Source organism: Hydra vulgaris, chromosome 10, assembly GCF_038396675.1.
Source record: "Hydra vulgaris chromosome 10, alternate assembly HydraT2T_AEP".
Lineage (NCBI taxonomy): Eukaryota > Metazoa > Cnidaria > Hydrozoa > Anthoathecata > Hydridae > Hydra > Hydra vulgaris.
The window spans coordinates 8,887,501-8,914,479 of NC_088929.1; the positions used below are offsets into that span (position 1 = coordinate 8,887,501).

Below are 26,979 nucleotides of genomic sequence, written 5' to 3' on the forward strand. Positions count from 1 at the left end.
ATCATGTAATAGATGTGATGGAAAAACAACATACATTGGTAAAACTAATAACCTAAGGTTAAGAACTAATCTACACATCTACACATGCAGAATTGGTTCAGATAAATTTGATCAGCATGTTTTCAATTGCCATAAAAATGAACCTTTTTTAAAATTATTTCCAATCTTAAAACTCTCAAATGAGAATTTACTTCTTATTTATGAAGCTCACCTACATAAACAAGGACATGACACAATGAACATATAAACAGAAAATAATTATTTTCACATTACTTCTAAAATTTCCTTACCAAAAAGAATCAAGTTATATTATATTTTTGTTAATAATAGTTTGTTTTTTATATAAAACTTAAATTACTTCCTTTTTAAATTTTAATATTTTATATGAAAGGCCTTCTGTGTTTTTCTGAAAAAATTTAAAATATTTGTTAAAATTTAACTAATAAATATATTTTACTCATCTTAGTTTAAATAGCTTTTCTTTTGTTACCTGGACTTTAGCTTGAATATATATATATATCTATATATATATATATATATATATATATATATATATATATATATATATATATATATATATATATATATATATATATATATATATATATATATATATATATATATATATATATATATATATATATATAGACACACACACACACACACACACACACACACACACACACACACACACACACACACACACCAAGTTTTATTATTTTGCACAAAACTAATAAATGTTTTGGTAAAAATTTTGTTTTTTTCCATTTCAGATACATTTTGTCAAAATAAGTTTGGTATATTTCTCATCCTTCAAAAAAAGTTTGTTTTTGGACTGCATTTTCATTAAGTTAACATTATTTCCCTTTCAAATCGTATGAAAAAAGTTTTTGATTTTAGGACATACAAGAATCACCAGTGAAGCTTTAGTTTTTTCATATTATTAATAAATAAGTAGTTTAGTGATTTTCCAATTACCATTTTGTAATTGATTTTCAAAAATTGGCATTGAATTTTTCGTTTACCGGCATAGTTTAGGCATAGTTATAGATGTATTAATTTTTATAGAATTGATTTATTGTAGTTTGTTTGTTTTTTTAGACAGATGCACAATCTGCAATTGTAAAGTTAGATCAAGTTCCTTTAAATGATCGACCAATAAATGTGTCTTTGTCGAATCCTCCAGCTCGTAAAATTACCGTAGCTCATGAAGACAAACTTAAAATTCGTAGTAACGAACCTGGAGTGTAAGTAGAATTTATTTAAATATTTTTGTCAATAATTTTATAATTAACAAGTGTACTGCAAATTTAGACGTGGCCGATCCAAAACACAAATCAGTATGGTCCCACGATCGTTGCAAAAAAATATACCGAATGATTCTTCAATTAATTCATCTCTTTGTGAAAAACACGAGGCAGTTTCAAAAGATAAAGGACCTTCTACTGCAATGAGTAACGAAGAGTTCCGTAAATTTCTTTTAAAGCATTAAAGAATTTAATCAAGATAAAAGACTTATCAATTCTTGACCTAAAAAGACAATCATTCTTGACCTAAAATGTGATGTAAATATATATTCAACAACAACGAAAAAGCTGTTATAATTATTTGTCACAATTGTCATACTTGGATTTAAATTTTTTTTTATCTTGGCTTCTAAATTCCATGGTGAATTAAAAGTTTAACAATATATAAAATGTAATTTGGAGATGATGCGGTCTAAGAATTAATCTACAATAATATAATCTGCAATATACGATTTTATATATATATATATATATATATATATATATATATATATATATATATATATATATATATATATATATATATATATATATATATACTACTGTGATCAAAAAGTAAGGTGAATTTTTTTATAAAATGAAAAATCTTTATTTATTCTTCCAAATCTGTATCGTCCCCCTCAAAATAATGCCCCCCCCCCCGGCCCCAATGCACTTTTGCCAACGTTTTTTCCAGTCTTCGAAGCATGCCGAAAAGTCCTCGATAGCCTTCAATGCGCGTGCCGCATCACGTTGGATCTCTTCAATGGACTCAAAACGATTTCCCCGGAGTGGTCTCTTGAGCTTTGGGAACAGCCAGAAGTCACACGGTGCTAAGTCGGGCGAATACGGTGGTTGTGGAGCAACATGGGTAGAGTTTTTGGCGAAAAATTCACGAAGAACCAGTGCTGTGTGCGAAGGCGCATTATCGTGATGCAAAATCCAAGAGTTATTGGCCCATAATTCCGGTCTCTTTTTGCGAATAGCTTCACGCAAACGTCGCATAACGCTTAAATCCTTGTAGTGCACGACACCACAATAATCAAAGAAAACAGTCAACATGACCTTGATTTTTGAGCGACTTTGACGTGGTTGCTTCGGTCTCGGCTCGCCTTTTTCACGGTATTCACTCGATTGGTCGGTTGTTTCAGGGTCGTATGCGTAGACCCAAGTCTCATCGCCAGTAATAATTTGTTTGTAGACGTCTTGATAGTCAGAAAGCATTGCTTCACACGTTTTAACGCGACGCTCTTTTTCAAAGAAATTGAGAAATTTCGGCACCAAACGTGATTTGAGTCTTCTGAGGCCCAAATGATCCTTCAAAATCGCTTGCACCGACCCAAATGATACTCCAACCATGTCAACAAGGTCTCGAATGGTTAACCGACGGTTTGCAAGCACTAATTCTTTGATTTTGTTGATCATCAATCGAAGTCGATGGTCGTCCGGAGCGTTCCAAGTCATCAACACGTTCTCGGCCTTCTTTGAAGTCTTTGTATCACTTGTAAACATTTTTTTGAGACATAGTCTCTTCACCGAAGGCCTTTTGCAACATTCGATACGTTTCAGCAGCAAAAATATCATTCCGCAAACAAAATTTAATAGCACTTCTTTGCTCAACAAAATTAGACATCGTGAAAATCGCCGAATGCACTTTTGGTACTTCAGAAACAAGCGTAAACAAAAAAAAATAATTATGAGTTTGACATGTAATTTGGCGCAAATGTTAATGACATTCCTACCAACTTAAAAATAAAAAAGATTGGACGATTCGAATAAGGCGGGAAGTTTAAATTAAAAATTCACCTTACTTTTTGATCACAGTAGTATATACATATATATAAAAAAACTACTATTAACATGTTATCCATTACAACCTGACCCGTGTTCTTATTTTTTAAGAAATTTAACTTTAAGTCTTACAACACCCCTGCTTTAGGGCTCTTGATTAATTAAATGCTAGAAATGTTGACTATATAAAAAAAAGTCTTGGTAGATGTTAACTACACCTGGCTACTGCCATTTACTATGACTCTAGAACAAATGCTTGAAAACAAAGAGGTAGGCAGAAAAAATCTGTTGACCAGCCGCGCTTCTTTTCTGTCTAGAATAATGAACACTGGGTCTTCTTGAATCTACTCATGGATTTTTACCTGTTTTTAGTTACTGTACAACTTTTCCTATTATCTCCTAATCAGGAATCAACTTTAAAACTTAATGGTTCTAAGGTTTTGAATCATAGAGATTATTAAATCATTCTTTTATAACCAGAATTAAAGTCGCCTTTGAAGGCCAGCATTCTTCTCCATTTCCAGTAAATGGAAATACCACAGGTTTTTATAGTGCGACAAGTTTTCATCTTTGAACCTGTAATGCTTCTCATTTAGGTTGTAGGTTTATAAGAAATAGAGATTTTTTACCAAAACCTAAAAGGATTTTTATGTAAACTTTTATCCTCTTTCTACTAATTTATAGCTCTTTTAGCTTGAATCAAACTATAATTGCTTCTTTTTCAAATATAATATAGATTCACGGTGTTTTCAAGCATTTACTTATAGCAATTGAACTATTGATTTTTAAAGTTTGATTTTTCTCATTTTGAGATTTTTAATGTCTTTTTTTATTTCAAAGTATGATATATCCAGTGTATAGCAATTAAGCTAAAATTTTCAGTGATGTTCATAGACGCAGTTTGTCATACAATTCATTTGTCAAAAGATATTTTAAATGTATTTTTTGGGGTCCTTCAATAACGTTTTGACGGGTGATAACTAAATTTTTTTTATTAGAAAAATATTTTAGATCTATCAAGTACATAATAATAATATTAAGTCTATTATGAAAAAATAATGAGAGTCCAGATCTCCTTATTTTATCATGCCCTTTTCCACACTGATAAAGCATGGTTTTATACAAACTTTAAGTCTTTATATAACCAAGGCATCTAACTATCTTTTTTTCTAACTCAACAAGATTTTTTGCTGTTCTTGCAGACCTCCGTTTTCAAGTTTCTCCAAAAATCTTCTATTGTACGAACTTCCGGAAAATTTGCTGGATTCATGAATTTTGGGACAAAAGGTACATCCTGATCTTCTAAAAATTTAGCTACCTTGGAAGCATAATGAGCGGACGCTCATTATGCTTCCAAGGTAGCTAAATTTTTAGTCAGGCCAATACACAACCACCAGCACTATATTTTTTTTAATAAACGGAAGCGTTTTGTTCTTTAGAATTTCACAATAAACGTCTTGGTTAAGGCGGTACATACCCTTAAAAAAAATTTCAAAGAAAACTAGTTATTTTTAGTGGCTTTTTTTAGTTAACTTATATAATTCAATGAACAGTTTCCATTAAAATAAAAATATGTTTATATTTTTGTCTCATTTATTCATACTTTTATGCTTAAAAAGACAAAATTTAAATCTGCAATTAAGTAAGAAAGGCTTGATTTTTGAACCTAAAATTTTCAGGCTATCATCATTAGGTTGTTACACAGGAGTTGAAGCAGATTTAGAAATTTCCTACCTGTTTTACAAAAATTAAAAAAAAAAGGCAAAACTTCAATAGGGTGTATACACCCCTAAAAAAAGCTATTAAATCTACATTTTTGAAAATTTTCCCTTGGTTCTGCTTCAACTCCTTCGCAATACCGCTACAATTATACCCTGAAAATTTCGAATCATTTGGACTATCAGATCGAAAGATATTTAAATATAAAACTGAAAATAACTAAAAAAATAATAGGTTAAAACTAAAAAACAAAGAAAAAAATGTAATAAAATAATTAATAAGCCCCAGCTGCACAGTATAGTTAGGTATAGCTATACATATATGGTATAGCTGGTGTAGTTTCACTTTGTTTTTCTTCATCCTCAAGTTCCTTCCTAATGGTTCTCAGTTTTTTTCTCTCAGTTACCCTTTGAGTGCACTTTTTATTCATTAATGTTATCCTTTGATTGTCCATTTTCGTAGTATTATTAATTAAAAATCGTATTAATTAAATTTCGTAGCAATATTAATTAAAAATATTTTCTTTGGAAGGTCTGCAGTGTGTTGGTTACCACAAAACTTTCTTTTATGTTTTGAAAGAGTTGATCTTGGCATTATTAATTTGCTCTAAAATTAAACTTGATTTATTTTTATTTAAAATATATAACAAAAATAGCAATAAACAAATGAGAATCACTTGGCAAATGTAAAGATTGCAAATTAAACAACTCTAATTTCACGTGGCAAAAAATGTTATTTTAAAGTATGGATTTTAAAAAAGTATTGTCTTGCTTTTTCGGCTTCAATTTTACTTTTTCTAACTTGATAATGCAAATTTTCAAGCTTTTAATGTAATTTATTTCAATATTAAGGAGTCGTTGTTATGGAGTTGTTAAGGGCATGATTTCTATAGGGTTGCATAAAAATGAATTTTAGTCAACATATTTAATATTTTTATAAATTCCAATAGTATATTTGAATTTATTATAAAATTTATTACAATTTGCATAACAAAAAGTCAAAAAAAATTTTTTGGATTTTTGACAAAAAATAAGGGTATGAACCACCTTAATCGCGTTTCCAGATTTTTGAAAAAAAGGTTTTGTCAATCCTTTTGGATATAGCAAGCCATACAAGCAACTTTTGGGGATATTTTTCATTGAAACTGTATTTAACATTACCCGATGCCTTATTCAAATTGTCGGTGTAGAAAATGTCATTGCCTGGCTGATCAGTATGACTCAATGTAGAGTACGATTCATCATCAATTAAAAAATCACGATTTCCATAATGCTGTAAAATTTGTCTATATTTGGATCGAGCTAGTTTTTTTTTGTTGTTAACAACTTGTTAATATACGGTTGAGAGATCTAAATTTTCTAGCGGCTGCTCTTTGAGAACGTCCTGATCTATGATTGAACATATTTTTTAGTTTCCTAATGTGACTACTTTTTTGCTATTTTTACTGGACGACCATTGGCAATTTTTCTTTTTAATGTACCAGTTTTTTTACTTCCTTGATCCAACGATATATACTACGTTTGAAGGCTAAAGGCCCGATGAAACGCTTCGCAATTTCATTTGATTCTATTTCAGGATTCTGAACAATGAATTTGTACAATTTATTTTTCATAGTTTCGTGCTTTGCCATTTCCTGTAATTTAAAAAAAAAGAAAAGTAAAAAAAAATTTTATGGCCTACTAAACTATACTGCTTCCTTCCTAACTTTAATTTTCTAAATTTAAGAGGAACATTACGCAGGCTCAGAAAAAAAACGCTGTGACTGACATTATGGTTAATATTGAGATTAATTTAAAACATGTAGTTTTTTAGGTAGTAGGGGAGAGAGTGTATGAAAGAGCCAGTTTTAAAAAGATGTGAAAAAAAGTCAATATTGATTAATTTTTTAAAAAATATTTTTTTATTTAATTAGTTACTTTATAGGGAAATATTACAAAATTAAAATAAATTGGATTACAGTGTTAACAATCTGTCATACACCTATTTTAAAAAAAGAGAGAAAGCAGTTCTTTCATAACATCTTGTCTCTGAAAGAACCACTGTGCTATGGATGAGCCGTAACGTTTATTCTTAAACTAACAAGTCTTTTAACAATAATAAGGCCGGGTGAATAAAAATAAGCGATTGCTTTTACTCAGTAATTGGTCAGGCATTGCCTATCGTATATTAATGTTTATAAAAAAATTAATGTACACTAGGCAAAAGAACAAATTGTTTTGACTACATCTTGACGATAAATGTTATCTATGAATCATAGTGATTATAAGGCATTTTACTTGTATTAACTAGGCTAGTGATATGAGTGAATACAATAGTACAAAATAAGTCTTGACAAAATATCATGAAGTTTGAAACAAAAATAAATTTTAATTATTAAAAAAAATTATTTAAACTTTATTAAAAACTTTATTAATATTTGAATCTATTTTTTTTAATTCAAACGCACCTACGTTTTAAGACTTCAGGAAAAGCCATACAAACTATTAATTTCATTAGATCACGATCAATGAAGTCGTTAAAGCGCAAAACAATTATTTAGTTTAAAACAATGCTAAATAGAAAAGCCCGGCTAAATCATAGCATAAAATGTTGGCTCCTCCAAAAAACTGTATGGCAAGAAAAATAACCTTGAATTAAACATTTTTTACCAAAACTTTAATCTAATATTATTTGTGGAAAATATATATATATATATATATATATATATATATATATATATATATATATATATATATATATATATATATATATATATATATATATATATATATGTATATATATATATATATATATATATATATATATATATATATTTATATATATTATATTTATATATATATATATATATATATATATATATATATATATATATATATATATATATATATATATATATATATATGTACAGTGCCGGTTTTAGCACTACCAGCGCCCTGGGCGAAATTTCTACGGCGCCCCTAGCTCAATTTAACCCCATTCAAAAAAAAGGCAAAGGGTAAAATAACCAATTAGTTTCGCCCCTTTATATTCGGCGCCCTGGGCCATCGCCCAACCAGGCTCTACCCTAACGCCGCCACTGTATATATATATATATATATATATATATATATATATATATATATATATATATATATATATATATATATATATATATATATATGTATGTATATATATATATATATATATGTATATATATATATATATATATATATATATATATATATATATATATATATATGTATATATATATATATATATATATATATATGTATATATATATATATATATATATATATATATATATATATATATATAATATATATATATATATATATATATATATATATATATATATATATTATTTTAAAACATCAAGAAATACAGTTTCTCTCAACACAAATAATATTATTATATAAGAAATTTTTTTGATGTTTAAAAATTATATATAATATACTCTCATACAAGATGTCGTCTTTCAAATTGCTAATTACAGCTAAATACGGAGTTGAAATCTTCAAAAGAACTGAACAATTACAATCATTAAAAAAATATGTTGCTAAATCGAAAAATTAATACATTTTTTTAAAAAAATGCTAAAAACATAAATTTTTTCCGTAGTCTTTACGAATCATCTCTCCAATAAAAAATAAAAGAACTATTGGTATAATTTATCGTTTTAGATTTGAACTCTTAATTTGCATAAAAAATGTTTCAAAGAAACGATTCTTTAATCTTATGAATGATGTTAAAAAACTTCAAAATTTTCTTAAATGTAAACTTAATGGAGAAGACTATATTAAATTAGAACAAATTACTGAAAAATCAAGGGAAAGCATGTTTATTAAATCAAAAGAACGATTAATAAAAAAGTTTCACATACTTCAAAGTGAACATGCAAATGGAAAAGATATTGCGAGAAAAACAACAAAATATAAAAAGGACGCAGTTTTAAACCTTTGTGATACCGATATTTCCATAAGTCACAATGATTTTCTAAACCTTGGTCCAAATTTTGTACCATCTTTAAAGTCGATACCATACATGGATATTATAACAACAGCAGAGTCTTCTGCGTTAAAATTAGAATACAACAACAAAGTAGAAAACGCACAAAATTTAAGGAAAAATGTTTTAAGAATACTACAAACGAAGAAAAAAGTAAATAACAATCTGACAAAAGAACAGAGGATATCTTTTAGAGAAATAAAAAACGATGAAACCATTGATATATACCCGTTTGACAAAGGAGCAGGTTTTGTAAGAATTGAACATTCTAAAGCCTTAGAAAAACTCCGTGAACAAATTGGTCCGACAAAATTTATTAGTGAAGACCCTACTGCCAGTTACGCGGCAAAAATTAGAAGATTTCTTTCAAAACTAAATAAAAAACAGCGTTTTTCTAAAGAGGAATACGAAAAAATATATCCAAGTGATTCTATCCCACCTCGAATGTATGGAGTAATAAAAGCTCATAAACCAGAAAAATCTTACCCTATGAGAATAATTATTTCTACCATTGGCACACCAAACCACGGAATATCAGAATTCTTAGTTAAGACAATACAACCAGCCTTAAATAAAAATCCGACACGATTAAAAAACTCTTTTGACTTTATAAAAAAAGCTGAAAATTGGAATGTCGCCAACAATGATATTCAAGTGTCTTATGATGTTGTAAATTTGAACCCGTCAATTCCGTTAAAAGAAGCCACCGTTATACTTTTAGAACAATTAAGTAACAATTTATCATATAAAAACTTAACAAAACTAAGTATACCTGAAATAAAGCAACTCGTAGAACTTTGCTTATATCAATGTTATTTTCATTGGAACAATGAGATTCACGTAATGGAAAACTCAGGACCAATCGGACTTTCTTTCATGGTTGTTCTCGCGGAATCTTTTCTACAATTCCATGAAAATAATGCAATTAAAATGGCTTTGACAAAAAATCCTGCACTTAATCTAAAATCATTTTTAAGATACGTTGACAATAGTTATGCAAGATTTCCTAACATCAAACAAGCAAAACAGTTCCAAGATATTTTAAATCAACAACATCCTTCAATACAATACACAATTGAAGTTGAAAACGAAACAAAAACGCTTAACTTTCTTGATATAACCATTACAAATAACACACTAGAAAAATATGAGTACAAAGTATATCGAAAAGAGGCAATCACTAACATTCAAATTAAACCGCATTCAAATCACGATCCGAATATTTTAACAGCTATATTTAAAGGTTTTCTCCACAGAGCTTACTCCATCTCTAGAAAACATCGTTTGCAAAACGAAATAAATTTTTAAATTGACATGTTTATTGAAAATGGGTACGATGAAAAGCTATTGAGGAATATTACACACCAATTTCATCAAAAAAGACAAAATAAAAACAAAATTCCATCAGAATGCAACAATCTTCCTGTAGTGTCTTTACCTTGGGTACCAGGCCTTTCACCGAAACTTTGAAAAATATTCCGAAAAGCAGGGTACAGAGCAGCATTTAAATCAAACCCAAATTTAAGATCTTTATTAACATCAAAAAACAAAACAAAACTAACAAGTAAAAGCCAACCTGGAACTTATAATAATAAAATGCAACTGCTCCAAAGTTTACATAGGTGAAACAAAAATGCAGGTAAGTACGCGGATGCATCAACATCAGAAGAGCATTAATGAAAACAAACCTAATCAATCTGCATTAGCATTTCATAAAACTTTTTGCAAAGAAAATATTATTTGGGAAAAAACAAGAACGTTAAAGGTAGAAAATAAAAAGTTTGAAAGAAAAGTTAGAGAGGCACTAGAAATACAAAACAACATGTGCTCTGCGCGAAACGGCGGAATTAATCTTGATGAAGGCCAATACGTATAAACTGTTTTGGACGCCATTTTTAAAATTTAAAAATCAAAAGAAGCCATTTAACCGCTGACGTCAATAGTAACAATTTTATATAAACTATAACGATTAAAAATTATTGTAATATTTTACAAGCTGATGATGCTGGTATCCATAACCCAGCGAAAATTTCTTATATAATAAAATTATTTGTATTGAGAGAAACTGTATTTCTTGATGTTTTAAAATAATATATAATATACTCTCATACAAGATGTCATCTTTCAAATATATATATATATATATATATATATATATATATATATATATATATATATATATATATATATAACAATGCAGCATATATGTTTTATCAAATAATACTCTTTATCTTAAAAATAAATAAGAACACCCCAAAAAAGTTACTTTTTATTTTCAAAGTTTTTAGTGCATCCTTACGACGCTATCTATTTTAGTAGAACTCTAAATTTTTGTGGGTGACAGGTATCCAGCGCTGCCATACAAAGAGTAAAATACAATTATGGTCGGGTGCCAGTAAGTTAGATATAATGGCATCGGCTTTTTCAAAACATGGCTCTTTCATATACACTCTCATCTACCTGACCCAGTGGGCACAGGACGTAAAAAAGACGTCTTTTAAACGTCTATTGAACGTTTCGGACGTCTTTTGAACGTTCAAAAGACGTCTTATTTAGGTCCTGTGCCCACTGAGGAATATGGTTAACTTTCCCAAAAATAGCTTTCACGTTCTACATAGAGTACGTGTGTTAGATTTTATATGATTTAAATTTAATCTACTGATGAATTGGATATTTGAAGTTTTACATGATCCAGAAGACATTATTTTATAATAAGAACAATTAAAATTTATGGCAAATATCAGAAAATTTCATCGATTTATGCAAAACATTTTAGTTTAAAAATTGAGATGTTTTGCAATCGTTTTTACTTCGTTTTGCAAAACTATCCGTTACAACCTTTTTTCTTGAGCACGCAAATTTGAAATTTCTTTGACCCCAAGAGTTGTCTGAAGAAGACTTATTAAATTGGAGTTTGAATCAAAACCTTTACTTGCTAAAATCATTTTTTTTGTAATAAATAAAAATCTAAAGATAAGATAAGAAAATGACGCAAATAAATTGCGCGAAAAATATAAAAAGTGTTAAAAGTGTTTTATAAAAGTTTTTTCAATTTTGAGAACTATGTACATAATAATAAGTTAACTATATTTCTCCAGAAAACGCTGACCTTAACTTAAACATAATTAAACCCAGTTAAATATAGTTAACCGTGTAGCTAATCTTGTTAACCTTCTAGCTAACCGTACTAGAATAAGCTTTCGTGAATCACAAGATAAATATTCGATTTTGTATTTAATTTATTAAATTATAAATGTTATATAATTATACATATTATATTATAAATATAATATTAGGTGAGGGTACATGAGGACTTTTTTCGAGTTAGTCTTACTGAACGAGCACTTTCTGAGTTCAAATTCTTTGCTGAACACGAGTCCACCAAGCATTTTGCTGCACTACATTTTTTAATGGCTGATCGCGGCCATTTTTCAAAATGGCTGCTATAGTTACAATTTTTAATAAGCCACAGTTTGTTCTTATATAGTCATCACGAACCGAATATATTATTGAGTATTTATTCAAACACTTTTCAGTACTCGATCAATGTTGTCGACAAGATTAATCACAGGCTTAAGAACGATTCTTAATTCATCAAGAGTGAATTTCTTCCTTTTGATTTGTCTGATGTTCGATTTCACACGTCTACTCTGACTGATATCAGGTGCTACTATGAGACGCAAATAGCATATTTTGCTGACTTTCTTATAATGTTGACTTTCTTATAATGAGTCAAGTATAATTATACTAGACTGTGTCACAGATCCTTCATGCTTTTTACAATCTTCAAGCATTTTGAAAGTTTTTTCAGTTCTTCCTTTTTCATAATAGAATGGCTTCGGGTGGCCTGAACAGTTGTTATAAAGTCCTTTTCTAGTTTTTTGGCCTGTTTCACCAGACTTTCTCGCCCATTTTCGATTTCTTTCTTTTGTCCTCGCATGCGAGCTCGGTAAACGATGAATCTCTCAGTTGACCATTTGTCACCACTACACTTTTTCTGGATAACGTAGTGACGGTTGTGGACTACATATTTTGACTCGGTTTTCAAGTTTTTATGAGTTCCGATTCACACCCTAGGTTGGTGAGAGGTACTAGTTTCAATTTTTAGCAAGTGATATACGGGTTTTTGAAGAAGAGTTCCATTTTAGGTAACTGTCTATTAAGCGTTTTTAATACTTTTTTCAGAATAGCACTGATAAGTAGGTCTTGGTTAGCGGTTGATTGACTTTTCGCGGTTTCAGGTTTCTAAGTACAGGAATTTTGATTTCAAAAAATGTTTGCATACTATCCCAAGATCGTTCATCATTCGTGGAGATTTTACGGTCATTCACCCCCCAGAAGATCCACCTATCACCCGTTTCTTTTCGTAACTTGTATTTACAAAGAGATATAAACAAATATATATTAAGGAGCGATAATTTAATTTGACAACCATTTTCTCAAACTAATTTTAGAAAATTTTTTATTTCATTTCGCGGACCATTTTTATGGAATAGTATAGTTCTAAATACTTCCAAAGATTTTTCTCAAGAATGTAATTTTGATTCTTTTAAACAAAATCTTAAAAAACTCATTTTTCCAACTGAAAATCTATTAATCTACTTTTAAATTTTTGAAAATTCCTTATCTATATTAGTATAAGTTTATATTTAATGTATATTCTTTTTTATTTATTTTTTTGTTTGTTTTTTTATCAACAAGCAATTATTTAACATATTTAATTTTAGTGAATTATTTAACATGTTTTAGTTTTTAAGCTTTACAACTTTTCTATTGTAATATTGTATGTTTATTTTTATTTTAATTTATAATATTATATTACGAACTGTATATAATTTTATTATTAAATTTAGTTTTGTAATTTAAAAAAATTGAAAAAAAGTAAATAAATAACAAGAATAGAAACATTGAAAAAAAAATTATAATAATATAATTTAAAAAAATACAAAAATTTTAAAAATATATATAAGAAATAGAAAATAAAAAATAATGGATGTATGCGTATCTGTCAATATATGTATGTTGGCTACGTTTTGAGGTGAACCTTTAGTAGTGGCTTGGCGTTTTTGTCTTCAGAAGCATAAACGTTAATTTATATATTTGGCAGTGGCTTGGCGTTTTTTGTTGTCAGAAGCGTAAACGGAAATTTGGCAATTTGGCTTAACACACAGCGATAACCATCGTATCTAGCTATCATTGTATCATTGTATCATCGTATCATCGTATCTAGCGATAATCATCGTATCTGCTATCTAGGTCTTTTTGCACAACTTTTTTGAACAATCTAGAAATGCATTATATTCAGTCTGAAATGAAATTATATTGATTATATTCAGTGATATATAGTTTATTATTATTATTATTATTATTATTATTATTATTATTATTATTATTATTATGTATTTCGCCGATAAGAAAAGTTTACAAGTTTATGCAATACAAATATATAAAAACATGGCTGGGGCAAGAAGAAGACAAGTTCTGTCTTATCACCAAGCCCCTTTAAATAAAAATGTCAATAATAAAAATACAAAACAAAGTAACTCGTTAAATAAATGTTAAACAAAACGTTGCGTTAAAATAAAATAACGATAAAAACTAAAAAACATTTTACGCTAAATTACAGTGTAATGTATCCAAAAGTATACGAAGATTTTTTAATTAATTATTTTAATTAAATTATTTTTTTCCTAACTAGTTTTAGATTTATAAACCTTTTGAATTTAAATCATAAAATAACAGATAATACACGAACAACAAACAAACAAACAAAACAAAAAACATTTTTAAAAACATTTTTAGTATCCTTAATGTGTCTTTTATATATGTAAAGTTTATTATATCAGATAAAAAACAACGTCATAATGTACAAATTGAAATGTATATAGAATATATATTTAAACCATATTTATAAAGAAATAGACAAACGAGATTACTCCTAATCAAAGGCTTCAGAAAAATTTTAATTCGTTGTCATTTATTAAAAGCTTTTGCTTAAGTTTGTTTTTAAATTGTTTAATAGAAGAAATAGTTTTTAACTCATTATTTAATAGCGTGTTCCAAAGTTTAGGACCTCTGTTAGCAATTGAGAACTTAGTAACAGAGTAATAGGTTTTAGGTTGAACATAATTGTTTTCTGAAAATCGTGTTGGGTATAGATGATATATTTTTTCCAAAAAAGAGTTAAATAAAATAGGTGCTATTTTTTATTAACTTTGAACATAAAAATAAGAATTTGATAAAGATTTAGTTGAAATACGTTGAGAATATTAAATTTAATGAATAGAGGTTTAGTGTGTGAGAAACGATCTACATTTCCAATAATTCTTAAAGCATGCTTTTGTTTAATTAATAGTTTATTTTATAGTTTAATTAATAGTTTATATGTTTAATTAATAGTTTATTTATTTTAGTTACGTTAGTGCTACACCAGGCAACGTTTGCATAACTTAGGTAGCTATGAATAAATGAAAAATAAATGTATTTTAAACAGGTTTGATTTAATAACTGCTTAGCTTTGTAAAGTAGACCAATATTTTTCGAAATTTTATTTTGAATTATATTTATGTGCTCCTTCCAACTCACATTTTCATCAATAACAACACCAAGAAATAACAATGAACGCTCTCTTATTATACAAGAGTTATTTACAACTAAAATTGGAAGATTTAATGGGATGAGTCTCTTTTCATGAAGACGATGGAAGAAAGTATATTTAGTTTTTTTTATGTTTATGGATAAATTATTTGCTATAAACCATTCACTTAGTTTTGCAAGCTCTTTGTTTACTGTTTCAAATAAAGAATTAATATCCTTATCAGAATAAAATAAGTTGGTGTCGTCTGCAAATAGGATTGAATTTAAGATACTTGAAAATTTATTTAAGTCATTTATATAAATGAGGAATAAAAGGGGCCCTTAAATTGATTCTTGTGGGACGCCGCAGGAAATTGTCGCTAAATCCGTTTTACTATCATTAAACGAGATGTACTGTTTCCTATTTGCTAGATAACTTTTAAACCATGCTAAGTTATAACTTATGATGCCATAATTTTTAAGTTTATGCAGGAGAATATTATGATCCACCGTATCAAAAGCCTTACTTAGATCAATAAAGACGCCTAAAGTAAATTTGTTTTCATCAGAAGCTTTAAATATTTCGTGTACTAGATAAATGATTGCATGATCGGTTGAATGGCCAGATTTAAACCCAAATTGTTTATCGTAAAGAATTTTATTATTAGTTAAAAAAGAAAACAGTCTGTTATACATAACACGTTCTAAAATCTTGGAAAAGCAGGTAAGAATTGAGATTGGTCTGTAGTTTGAGACATCAGAAGGATCACCTGTTTTATAGATTGGTGTAACCTTTGCACATTTTAAGTTTTCAGGAAAAACTGCGTGTTTTAAAGATAAATTAAAAATATGTAAAAGTGGTATTATTATAAAACTTATTGATTTAATAATGACAATACTACTGACATCATCAGCACCCGAACTTTTATTAGGTTTTAGTAAAGAAACTGAGTTTAATAATTCATCTTCTGTAAGTTCATGATTAGACATGACAGATTTATTTGGTGTTAGGTATGAACGAAAGTTTGTCTGAGATGGTCCTATTTTAGAGGCTAAATTCGAACCTACATTAACAAAAAAGTTATTAAGTGTTTCTGCAACTAATGATTTATTTACAATTAAGTTATTATTAATTTTAAGATTAGTTGGAAGTGCATTTCGGTCCAGATTTTTTTTGCCAGTTACCTCTTTAATAATGTTCCATGTTTTTTGTGTACTGTTGTTTTTCTTTAATTTTTCAAAATAATAGTTTTTTTTTGAGCGTTTTAAAACAGATTTACATAAACGTTTATAACTTTTATAAGTAGTTTCATTTACCAAAGTTCTTTTTTTAAGAAACTTACAATATAATCGTTGTTTAATTTTGGAAGAGTTAAGGATTCCCTTCGTTATCCATGGGTTTAAAAGCGTTTTCGATTTGACTAATTTAGTAATTTTAGGGAATGCTTCATTATAATGAGTAAGAAATTCAGTTAAGAAGATATCGTAGGCTTCATTGGCATTTTGATTTTTTAGCGTCTCGTTCCAATTTACACACGATATAAGATAATGAAAATATTTTATGGATGTATCATTTATAATCCGTGTTGTAACTTTTTTTTTATAAGCATCAGGCTGAATGCATTTATTTGATATTATAAAAATCGGAAAGTGATCCGAAATGTCCGTTTTAAATATTCCAGTTTTAATTTTTGTATTGATTAATTCATTAGTTATAATTTGGTCTATTGACGTTGCACTACCGCTAGTCACACGCGTAGGTTTATTTATTATTGGAATGTATCCACTTTGAAAAATGACATTAAAGAATTTATTCGTTTGTTTATTTACGTCATAATCCAAAATATTAAGGTTAATGTCACCCACGGGGCGACTGAATAAGTGCGAATTTCATAACTGCGAATCTGCATAATTGCGACTGGCATAAGTGCGAACTGGCATAAGTGGCATTAAATTTTTAATGTGATCTTTAAACGCATTAATATTTCCTGATGGTGGTCTGTATAATGCATGCACGACAATGTTTTTTGAGGTTTTATTAATGATTTCCACACATAATGACTCATAATCATTTGTGATTGAACTTAAATTTGAATTAAATTTGAATAATAATGAATTCTTAATAAACATACATAAACCCCTGCCTTCCTTGCCCAGGTCTCTAATTTGGTGGACTGCATTGTAATTGGGTATTTGGAAATATGAATCGTTCTCAACATTTTTGTCTTGACACCATGTTTCAGTAAGACAAATAATTTGAAAATTAATTTTAATTTTATATAGAAACTGTTTTAATGATTCAAAATTTTTTTTTAAACTCCTAATATTAATATGAAGAATTGAAAATGAGTTATCATCCATTCCTTTGGTAACAGTATAGTGAATAATATATAGCTTTGGTAACAGTATAGTGAATAATATATAGCGGATAAATAAGATTCAGTGATTATTTTCGACAAATTAGATTCAGTGTGCGCAAGTGATTTATCTAGTAAATTATGGACATCATTGTTCGCATGAGTCAGCTGTTCAGAAGACATATTAATTTGATTGAAGCAAGCCGTAAACACCATAACAAAACGAAATAACCATTAAAAAAAAAAAACGTTCTTTTTTTTTCGATAGCGGTTCTCCGTGACAAAACCTGATGGTCTTCTTTAAATATCTGCGTTCTTTATATTTATTTTTATTCTTTGTTTCTTACGATATTTTGACTTGTTAACTTTTCTTTTTTTTTTATATTTTTGTATCTCTATCATAAATATTGTAATAAAGAACAAAACAAAATAAAACAAAACAAAAAACAAACAAAAAAGAAGATCCATCATTGGAAATATCAAGATATTGCCAAGTTCAGCATACATTGCGGCAGTAAACCAATCATTTTGAATGTACGTAGATATTGCCAGCACTAACTTATTAGAATTTATGTCAACCACACCGCTGAAAAACTCCAATATTAACTCTCTCTGTTTTATGAACTGTTTGGAAATATTTGCGATTCTTCCGAATCGGTTCGAAATAAATCCACAGAGCCCAACGAGCTCATTCTTAACATTCAGCCATTGTTTTTACTCGTTGTAGAGAGAAAGAGACAGAACTAGCCGTATGGCTTGGTGACGAAGGCTTAAAAATAGCAATTTACCCAAGAGTGCGAATGCTGGTGTTGGGAGAACTGAACGCTTTTTCGCCTGCCGAAAGATGCAGCAACTTATGAACACCGATTTTTTATTCCGCATTTCTAAATACTTTGTCTATAGTATGATCCACACCCAAAATCAAATGTTTGGAACATTTGATGATTTTTTGACTGCCCACATCTAAGCTTTCTAGTAACATCGCGTTGTCTCCAGCTCGATTAGTTATGAAGAAGTCTATGGAACCGAGTATTTAATTTACCGTAACGTCAGCTAGAGCTGCTAAGTATTTAAGTCTGAAACAATATGACTCTGCTCCATCTGATCCAGAATGACAAGCATTTTCTGTGTAGCCGGTAGTGATTGTTCTCCTTTTTTTATTTAGATCAATTATAGTTATATGATCGATTTTAATGTCATACATACGATGGCCTGCAGCATTGGTTGTGTCATCCAGACCTATTGTGATGACTATATCATCTTTATTGAATATGGGATTGGCAGCCACGCTCAAGTTCAAAAACGCCGTGTCTTGATGATACATATTAATGCATCGTGGACTAGAAAATACGTAAGTCAAATTGTTGCATTTACGCCTTCGCTTCAGTAGATTAGGACCAGAGGTGTCACGGTTCGACTCTGAGGTATTATTAGATTCTTCTAGGTCACTGGCAGTGGACCAGTTTTGTCCAAATAATACCTTCGCAGTAGTCACAATAATTTGAATGAGATCAATTCTGCTCACCTCGTAGTACGCAATGCACTGAACTGTGCATCGTATTATCTGTTCGTCGACAGTGCGACAATCAGTTTGAACCTTCATTTTTGGAAATTAACAATGACCTGGCGCAGAGGAGCCCGCCGTTGAGGTACACGGCAATTGAAAATCTGATTTTTATCTTTTCACCGCAGATAATGAATTCAAGATCAGAATCACTGGGAGGGCTGCCGCCAACATGTTCAGGTGATGCAGGATATGTCCGTTTTTGTGCAGTTTGGTGGTCATCAAGCTGTTGTCGACACGCGTCTCGAAGTGGAGAGACACATTCGTCAAATTCTAAAAAAAGTCTTCTAGATCTTGAATTTTCTAAAAAAAAAAAAACTCCTTTAGAAAAAAAGTGGGGTGCACCCTGCAGCCTACTTTTACCCTGACAGCATTAACAACCTCTATTAAAAAAAAGTAGCCACTTCCCTTAATATATCAGAAGAAGGTTTTGAAGAACAGCCAAGTTTCGGAAATGAGTATAAGGAAAAAGCAAACTTGTTTGAAAACATGATGCTGTTGTTAACTAATAAAATTGCAGAGTCTACAGCAACATCTAAAAAAATACAATTGACAACGCTTGCTCCTGGCTGACTGGTCAGTAAAAAAATATTCTGATACATTGCACGTAGCAAACTATGTAGCTCGAACTGCATGTAAATTAGCATTAGAAAAAGATATTTTAACTATGCCTAATCCTAAAATAGGAAAAGCTCTTTCTGATGTAACAGTTCAACTGGTAAAGTCAAGTCATTGTTTAGTTGATACATTTTCATAAGTTTTGTTATTGGAAGAATTTCTTTTGTCGTTTGCATTTTTGTTGAACACCTTATTTCTTTTAACTTAAATCTTATTATTAGTAATATTTTCAACTTCTTCTGACTCGAAATCGTTACTGAAAAATTCAATTTTTCTTTTAAAATTTATAGTTAGCATTTATTTCATAAAAAAAACTTAAAATAACTTAAGAAAAGACATTAAAAATTTTATATAAATATTACTAACACAATGTTACAAAAACAAAAATGATCTGTTTATCAAATTTTTTTGATATTTCATACTTTGTCTGAATATGACATTGGGTTTTTTTTACTGCATAACGTATAGCCAAGTATATGAAGATGATGAATAAAGCCGTATAATGCCTAGTAAAAAGTACTATGAAAGCATTTAGAAAAATATTCACATGCAAAAACGTTTGCTCTTATGTAATTTAAAGGAATTATTTGTTGCCTTCAAAACCACGAAACCAGAAATAAAAATAGGATTTTTAAGGTTTTGCACATTGCGACCAAAATGGTGTATTACTGGTGGCGCTCCAGGAATACATTCAGTCTGCGTCTGTGCTGTTCATCAAAGTTTAAAACTGCTTTTACATCCACTTGGTGTGACATACAAAGAGTTGTTACCTTATATTGTAAGTGACATGACGAATAAAGATTGTATGATGCAGAAATGTGAAAAATGCTCATCAACTATGAATGCTTTGGTTGAAAAAATTTATAATTTAATTGGAGAGTTTGAAGATGACAATAAAGTAGAATTTGATCAGTGATCAACAACAGATAAATCAAGCTTAACACATAATAAAGAGCCAGTGTTTGAATAGAATGAACTAGTGTAAAAAACCTACAAAACTTGCACCACACTCGTATTTAGCTAAGAGTCAAGCATAATATCAAGATCAAAAAAGGAAGACATGAATGAAGTAACCGCATTATTTCTGGGTGTTTTTTCAAAAAATTATAAATTTTTTAGTTCATGACGAAGAACAAAGTTTTAACTGCACAAATTTACAATGTACACTTCATCCTGTGATTATTTATTTCAAGAAAGAAGATGTTCTCAAGCACAAATCTTACTTTACTATTTCAGATGATATAATGCATGATGTGAACATGGTTTATAAAATTATTGATGCTATCAGCAATGATATTAAAACAAATCCACCTCAAACAAAAAATACTAAATACTTTAAAGATGGGTGTGCAGGTTAATGTAAGAGTTGCAAAAATATTTTGAATTTTTGTTTTCATCCTGAAGATTTTGGTCTTTCTGCTAAATGGAACTTTTTTTGCAACTAGTCATGGTAAGCAACCTTGTGATAGGATAGGTTGTACAGTTTTTGAAGATTTTTTGATTCCGCTGGTGATTTTATTTTGCTGTTTATATAAATTACAATTCCCTTTTACAAAAAATAAAATGTAATTACTATTGTATAGATAATAAACAGACAGGGGATCAAAGAAGATATGGATGGCAAGATACCAACCTAATCTTTTCATAGAGCCCCTACAGATCATAACAATAATAGTAATATATTGTTAATAAATCAAGTAGAAATTTTAGGAGAAAAAAAGAAATAGTAAAAAGAAGATATAATATTTAAGAATAAAAATAGAGAAAAAAGAAGATGTATTAATTAAAAGTACAAACACCCTCAATTTGTTAAAAAAGAAGATATAATATTGAAAAAGCGAAAAATTTTTATTTAATATACATATGTATATATTTTGATACAAATAGTTAAGAAGAAGATATAATATTAATAGATACTAATAGTCACAAAAGGTCATAAAAGGAAGCTATTTAAATTCAAATTTCCAATTTAATATATGATATCATATTCAATATATAATATATAAAGATTATATTTAATATTTAAAAATACAAACAGTTAAATAGTCAGATATAATGCTTAAAAAACAATTTTTTGTAAACAAAAATAAAAATTATTCCGTAAGATTTAAAATGTAAGTTTTAGTTTGACACTGAAATGAATTTAATGATTTTGCCATATTTAAATTGCCTTTCAGAAAAGAGTTCCATGGCTTGGGACCTCTATAAGTTATAATATATTCTGTGTATTTATTTACTTTTTTAGGTAATTTATATCTGTTAACTTTGATTTATTCTTAAGAAATACTTCTTATTTAGATTTTTATTAAATTTACTTATAAAGATTTCAGGAGTTAGATTATTGGTATATTTATACATAAAGATTAGGTGTTGGTAAATATTTATTTGATATAATATGTATATAGATCATCGTAACATGTATAGATCATAGAACATGTAACAATTGATTAAGCTGAAGTATATGAGCTTTGGACTATGTGAATTTATGTATGGGCGAGTTCGATACATAATACTAATGGTTCTACTAATTTTTGACTGTATATATTTTATATGTTGGAGCCATGATAAATGATCATCCGCAATAACTCCTAAAAACTTTATAGTATCTTGTTTTTTAATTTGTTTATAACTTATAATAAGTTTTGGCAGTTTTAGATGAAGGTTTTCTTCTTGTGTTTTTTTATGAAACAAGGTATATTGTATTTTTCCAACGTTAAGAGAAAGTTTATTTGACCTGAACCAATCATTTACTTTTTCTAATTCAATGTTCATGTCAGCATAAAGTTGATTAATATTGTAGTTAGATAAAAATAGATTTGTATCGTCTGCAAACATGATAGCATTTAGTTTTACGGATGCATTATTAAAATTATTAACATAAATTAAAAATAAGAGCGGTCCTAGGATCGATTCTTGAGGCACTCCACACAGAATACTCAGTATTCGGGATTTCTTGTTTTGAACATATTGTTTTCTATTAGATAACTTTTTATCCAATGATATAGTTTATTGCATACCGTACCATTTTAGTTTTCATTACTTCATAAACTTATCATTTTCAAAACCATCAGTTATTTGGTCGACTAATTCAATAATGGCATGTTCTGGTGAATGTTTTATTTTGAAATCCGTTTTTCGGTAAACACATCCAATTGTAGTATTTTTATTTTTGTTATTAATTATTTCAATAAAAAGACTTTCATAGTTTTCTTTTACTAAGAATTATTGTTTTTTTATCTTAAATATATATTTTTCAAGTATGTATAATCCTCCACCTTTTTTATGATTTCATAAAAAAGGTGGAGGACTAGGATTATCTAAACCTATCTGTTTCATGCCAAGTCTGTGACACAGCTATGATGTTGAACGTGTAGTTTATAATATTTAAAAGTTCTTTAAATTTTTCAAAGTTTTGACTCATGCTTCTTATGTTTAAATGTAATATAACAAAAGAATAAATATCTTTTTTTATTTTACAATTATTAGGATCAAAATATGATGTATTCATTAAATTCATTTCAGTTTCTTTAATAATATTTAAACTATCTTCAGAAAAGTTAAGAAAACCTTCAAAAGGATCAAAATTTAAACTTCTAAAATCTTCATTAGCAAAAAAATTTTCAGCCATTTTTAAAAATTAAAAATAAAATATAAAACAAGAGCTTATTCAAGAACTCATATATTAATATTACTTATTTTTAAATAGTCGGCAAAATTTCAACTACATCAATATTTTTTTGCTTAAAATCATGAACTATCAATTTATTATATAGAACTTTTGCATAATAGCCATTTTGCCTATGAAATAAGTTTGTTAGTATGTTATCTATAGCAGAAATAGAATTTGAGGTTACCCATGTGGATTTATTAATAATTGGTAAAATACAATGTTGAAACATGTCATCAAAAAATAATTTAGTAATCGGATACTCTTTGTATTTTAAACAATCTATGTTTAAGCCCTCTATACAGAACATTTTTTTTGCTCTTTATTGATTTTGAGAAATATTTCTTCTAGATAATTAGAACATTTTTTAATATCACCTTCAGGTGGTCTATAACAGGAAGAGACTATAATATTTTTAAACTTGGAGCTGATGATCTCTAATGCAAAGACCTCACTGTCGGGATTAGAAATGGAGAGATCTTTTCTCACTTTTATCACTTGATCATTCCAAACATAAGTTCCCAGTAGGCACAGAACGTTTTTAAAACATTTAAAACACTTATTAAAACGGATATTAACGTTTTTTAAACGTTTTAAAAACAATCTGTGCTTACTGAGTTGCCATCCCTCCTCCTTTTTTGTATGCTTTAGTAATAGTAATGGTAATAATAATACAAGCTGCTGTAACAGCTATTGTCGCTGAGCATAAAGTTTAAAATTTATACTTTAACAGCCGTTAACATATGTTTATCTAGTCTAGCTTTAAAAAAATTTACTGTCATTGCAGAAACCACTTTTTCAGGTAAAGCATTCCAATAAGGTATTACTCTGTTCGTAAAAAAATTGTGTCTTAGGGTTGTTTTTACAAATTCTCTTTCAAATTTCATTGAATGACCTCTTAGACTTTGGGAAGAAGCTTTATGAAGCTCTTTATTCCACAATAACTGATCAATCTCAGTTGTTACTTTGAAAAACTCAATAAGATCGCCTCTTGTACGTCTTGTTTCCAGAGTTGTGAGACCCAACTTTGCCAATCTTTCAGTGTAACTTAGATGTTGTAGTTCAGGTGCTAGCTTTGTTGCTTGTCTTTGAATTTTTTCTAGGTCATTGATATCGTTTTTATTACCTGGACAGCACACTGGAACTGCGAATTCCATGTGTGGTCTAACCAGCAATGTGTATAATTGCCTTACCATTTCAGTATTAAGATAAGTAAAACTTTTTCTTATTAAACATAAGATTCTTTGTGCTTTAATTGTAGTTGCTTGAACCTGATGATTCCATTTCATATTGGATGAAACTATTAAACCTAAGTCTAATTCTTTTGTTGCCGTTTTTAGAATAAAACTTTGATTGTCATGTTTCATAGTGTAGTTATAGTTTTCTTCCAATGTGCATAACACTGCATTTGCTTATGTTAAAATCCATTAACCATATATTTGACCATTCAGTAAACAAATCAATATCATTTTGCATATAAATTAGATCATTATGTTCTTTTATAACTGATACGATTTTAGTATCATCGGCGTATAGTTTTGTAATTGAAGAGATACATTCGGGAAGATCATTGATATATAACAGAAAGAGAAGAGGACCCAATACAGAACCCTGTGGCACACCGCTATAAACCTCGCACCAATCTTATACAGGTTCACCCATTACCATTCCAGTGGCAGATCCAGCATTTTTTGATCTTTGAGATAGCAAACTTCCAGACATGGAGCTGACTCCAAACATTTATATGTTTATACTTATGTCAAATAATGAGGGTTTGCAAAAAATTGCGATGATTGGGAGCTGGGAATAAAAAAGCCCCAAAATTTTTCCAACACCTGCCCCAAACGTGAGAGCAACAAGTTGGTAAAATATTTTTTGTACTTTTCTTAATTAGACTTATATTCATCGATAATTTTTAAGTTTCATAGTATTATCTCTAAGCGTTCAAAAGTTATGACCATATAAAGTTTAAACACCCCTCAATTTGAGGGGGTTGTAATTTTTATATGGTCATAATTTTTGAACGCTGAGAGATAATACTTTGAAACTTAAAAATTATTGATGAATATAAGTCTAGTTGACAATAGTATAAAAAATATTTCACCAACTTATTGCTCTCACGTTTGGGGCAGGTGTTGCAAAAATTTTGGGGCTTTTTTGTTCCCATCTTCCAACCATCGCAATTTTTTGCAAACCCTCATTATTTGATATAAGTATAAACATATAAATGTTTGGAGTTAACTCCATGTCTGGAAGTTAGCTATCTTAAAAATCAAAAAATGTATCAATATATCAACTGAAAACAAAAAAACAAACAATATATCAACTGGATAATAGGTTTGTTAGGCATCCTTTATTTTGTACAAATCCATGTTGTTGAGGCGTTAACAGATTGTTTTCCGTTATATAAATTATCAGCTTTTTTCTAATTAATTTCTTTATTGTCTTACATGGTATCGATGTTAAAGAGATAGGTCTGTAGTTGAGCGGATCTTTCTTGTCTCCTTTTTTAAAAAGTGGTGTAATGTTTGCAGATTTCCATAATTCTGGCAGTTCTCCAGAATGAATCGATTTCTTGAATATTAAAGACAAAGGTTTGGATAATCCTTCTGCACAATGCTTTAGCACATAGGGACTGATGTTATCACAACCAAGTGACTTGTTTTCATTAAGTTCTAATAGATAATTATGTACAATATCTTCTTTTAGTTCTTGGTCCCATTCACATTCAAATAATTGCATTGTTTTATTGATGAAATGTGGTAGATCTTGATTTTCTTTGACAAATACTGATTAGAAACTACAATTTAGTAGATTAGCAATGACTTTTTTTATCGGTTATTATTTTATTGTCACTAGTTTTAAGTGCTAGTAGTTTTGTATGTGTTTGATTTTTTTGTGCATATGCATAGAAGGGTTTTGGGTTATGTTTTACATCTTTTGCAAGTTTATTTCATAATCAAGAGTAGATTTTTTAATTTGTTTTTTAATCATTTTATTAACTTGTTTGTATTCATTATTTAGGTTTGTTTTTTTGAAGTTTGTAGCACGCACTCTGTACCATAGACTACGTTTTTTTCTAATTAGATTCTTGATTTTTTTGTTGATGCATGGATTTTGGATAGAACTAGTGGGTTTGAAGTGGTGAGGAATACATTGTTTGCAAGCTTTTTCATAAATTTTTAAAAAGTACTCATAACATTGGTTTGTATTCATTTTATCAAATATTTCATCCCAATTTACTTTATAAAACATGATATTCATTTCTTGGTATTTTCCTTTTCAAAAATTAAATCTCTTATTGTTGAACTTTTTCTCACATGAATTGAGTATGTTAGTTTCCCATTTTAAGATGTAATGGTTTTTAGTAATTTAACCAAGTGGAGCATCCAGAGC

The 26,979-nt window shown here is 28.8% G+C and overlaps 2 protein-coding genes across 3 annotated transcripts in view; both read left to right on the forward strand.

The window, feature by feature from the left end:
- Nucleotides 1-1,594, forward strand: part of LOC101241110 (squamous cell carcinoma antigen recognized by T-cells 3) — a 117,287-nt gene extending 115,693 nt beyond the window's left edge. For both annotated transcript variants that reach the window (XM_065807200.1, XM_065807202.1), the window contains 2 exons: nucleotides 1,102-1,247; nucleotides 1,315-1,594. In XM_065807200.1, the coding sequence (XP_065663272.1) occupies nucleotides 1,102-1,247; nucleotides 1,315-1,492 (324 nt within the window). In that variant the 3' untranslated portion in view covers nucleotides 1,493-1,594. The remainder of the gene's footprint in view (nucleotides 1-1,101; nucleotides 1,248-1,314) is intronic.
- Nucleotides 1,595-8,531: 6,937 nt separating this feature from the next.
- On the forward strand, nucleotides 8,532-10,109 carry LOC136086103 (uncharacterized). Its single transcript, XM_065808374.1, has one exon. The coding sequence runs from the start codon at nucleotides 8,532-8,534 to the stop codon at nucleotides 10,107-10,109; it is 1,578 nt and encodes a 525-aa protein (XP_065664446.1).
- Nucleotides 10,110-26,979: the final 16,870 nt, after the last annotated feature.

Bases quoted from the DNA above. Each gene is read 5' to 3' on its own strand.
- LOC136086103 (XM_065808374.1), top strand. From the start codon at position 8,532: ATGAATGATGTTAAAAAACTTCAAAATTTTCTTAAATGTAAACTTAAT.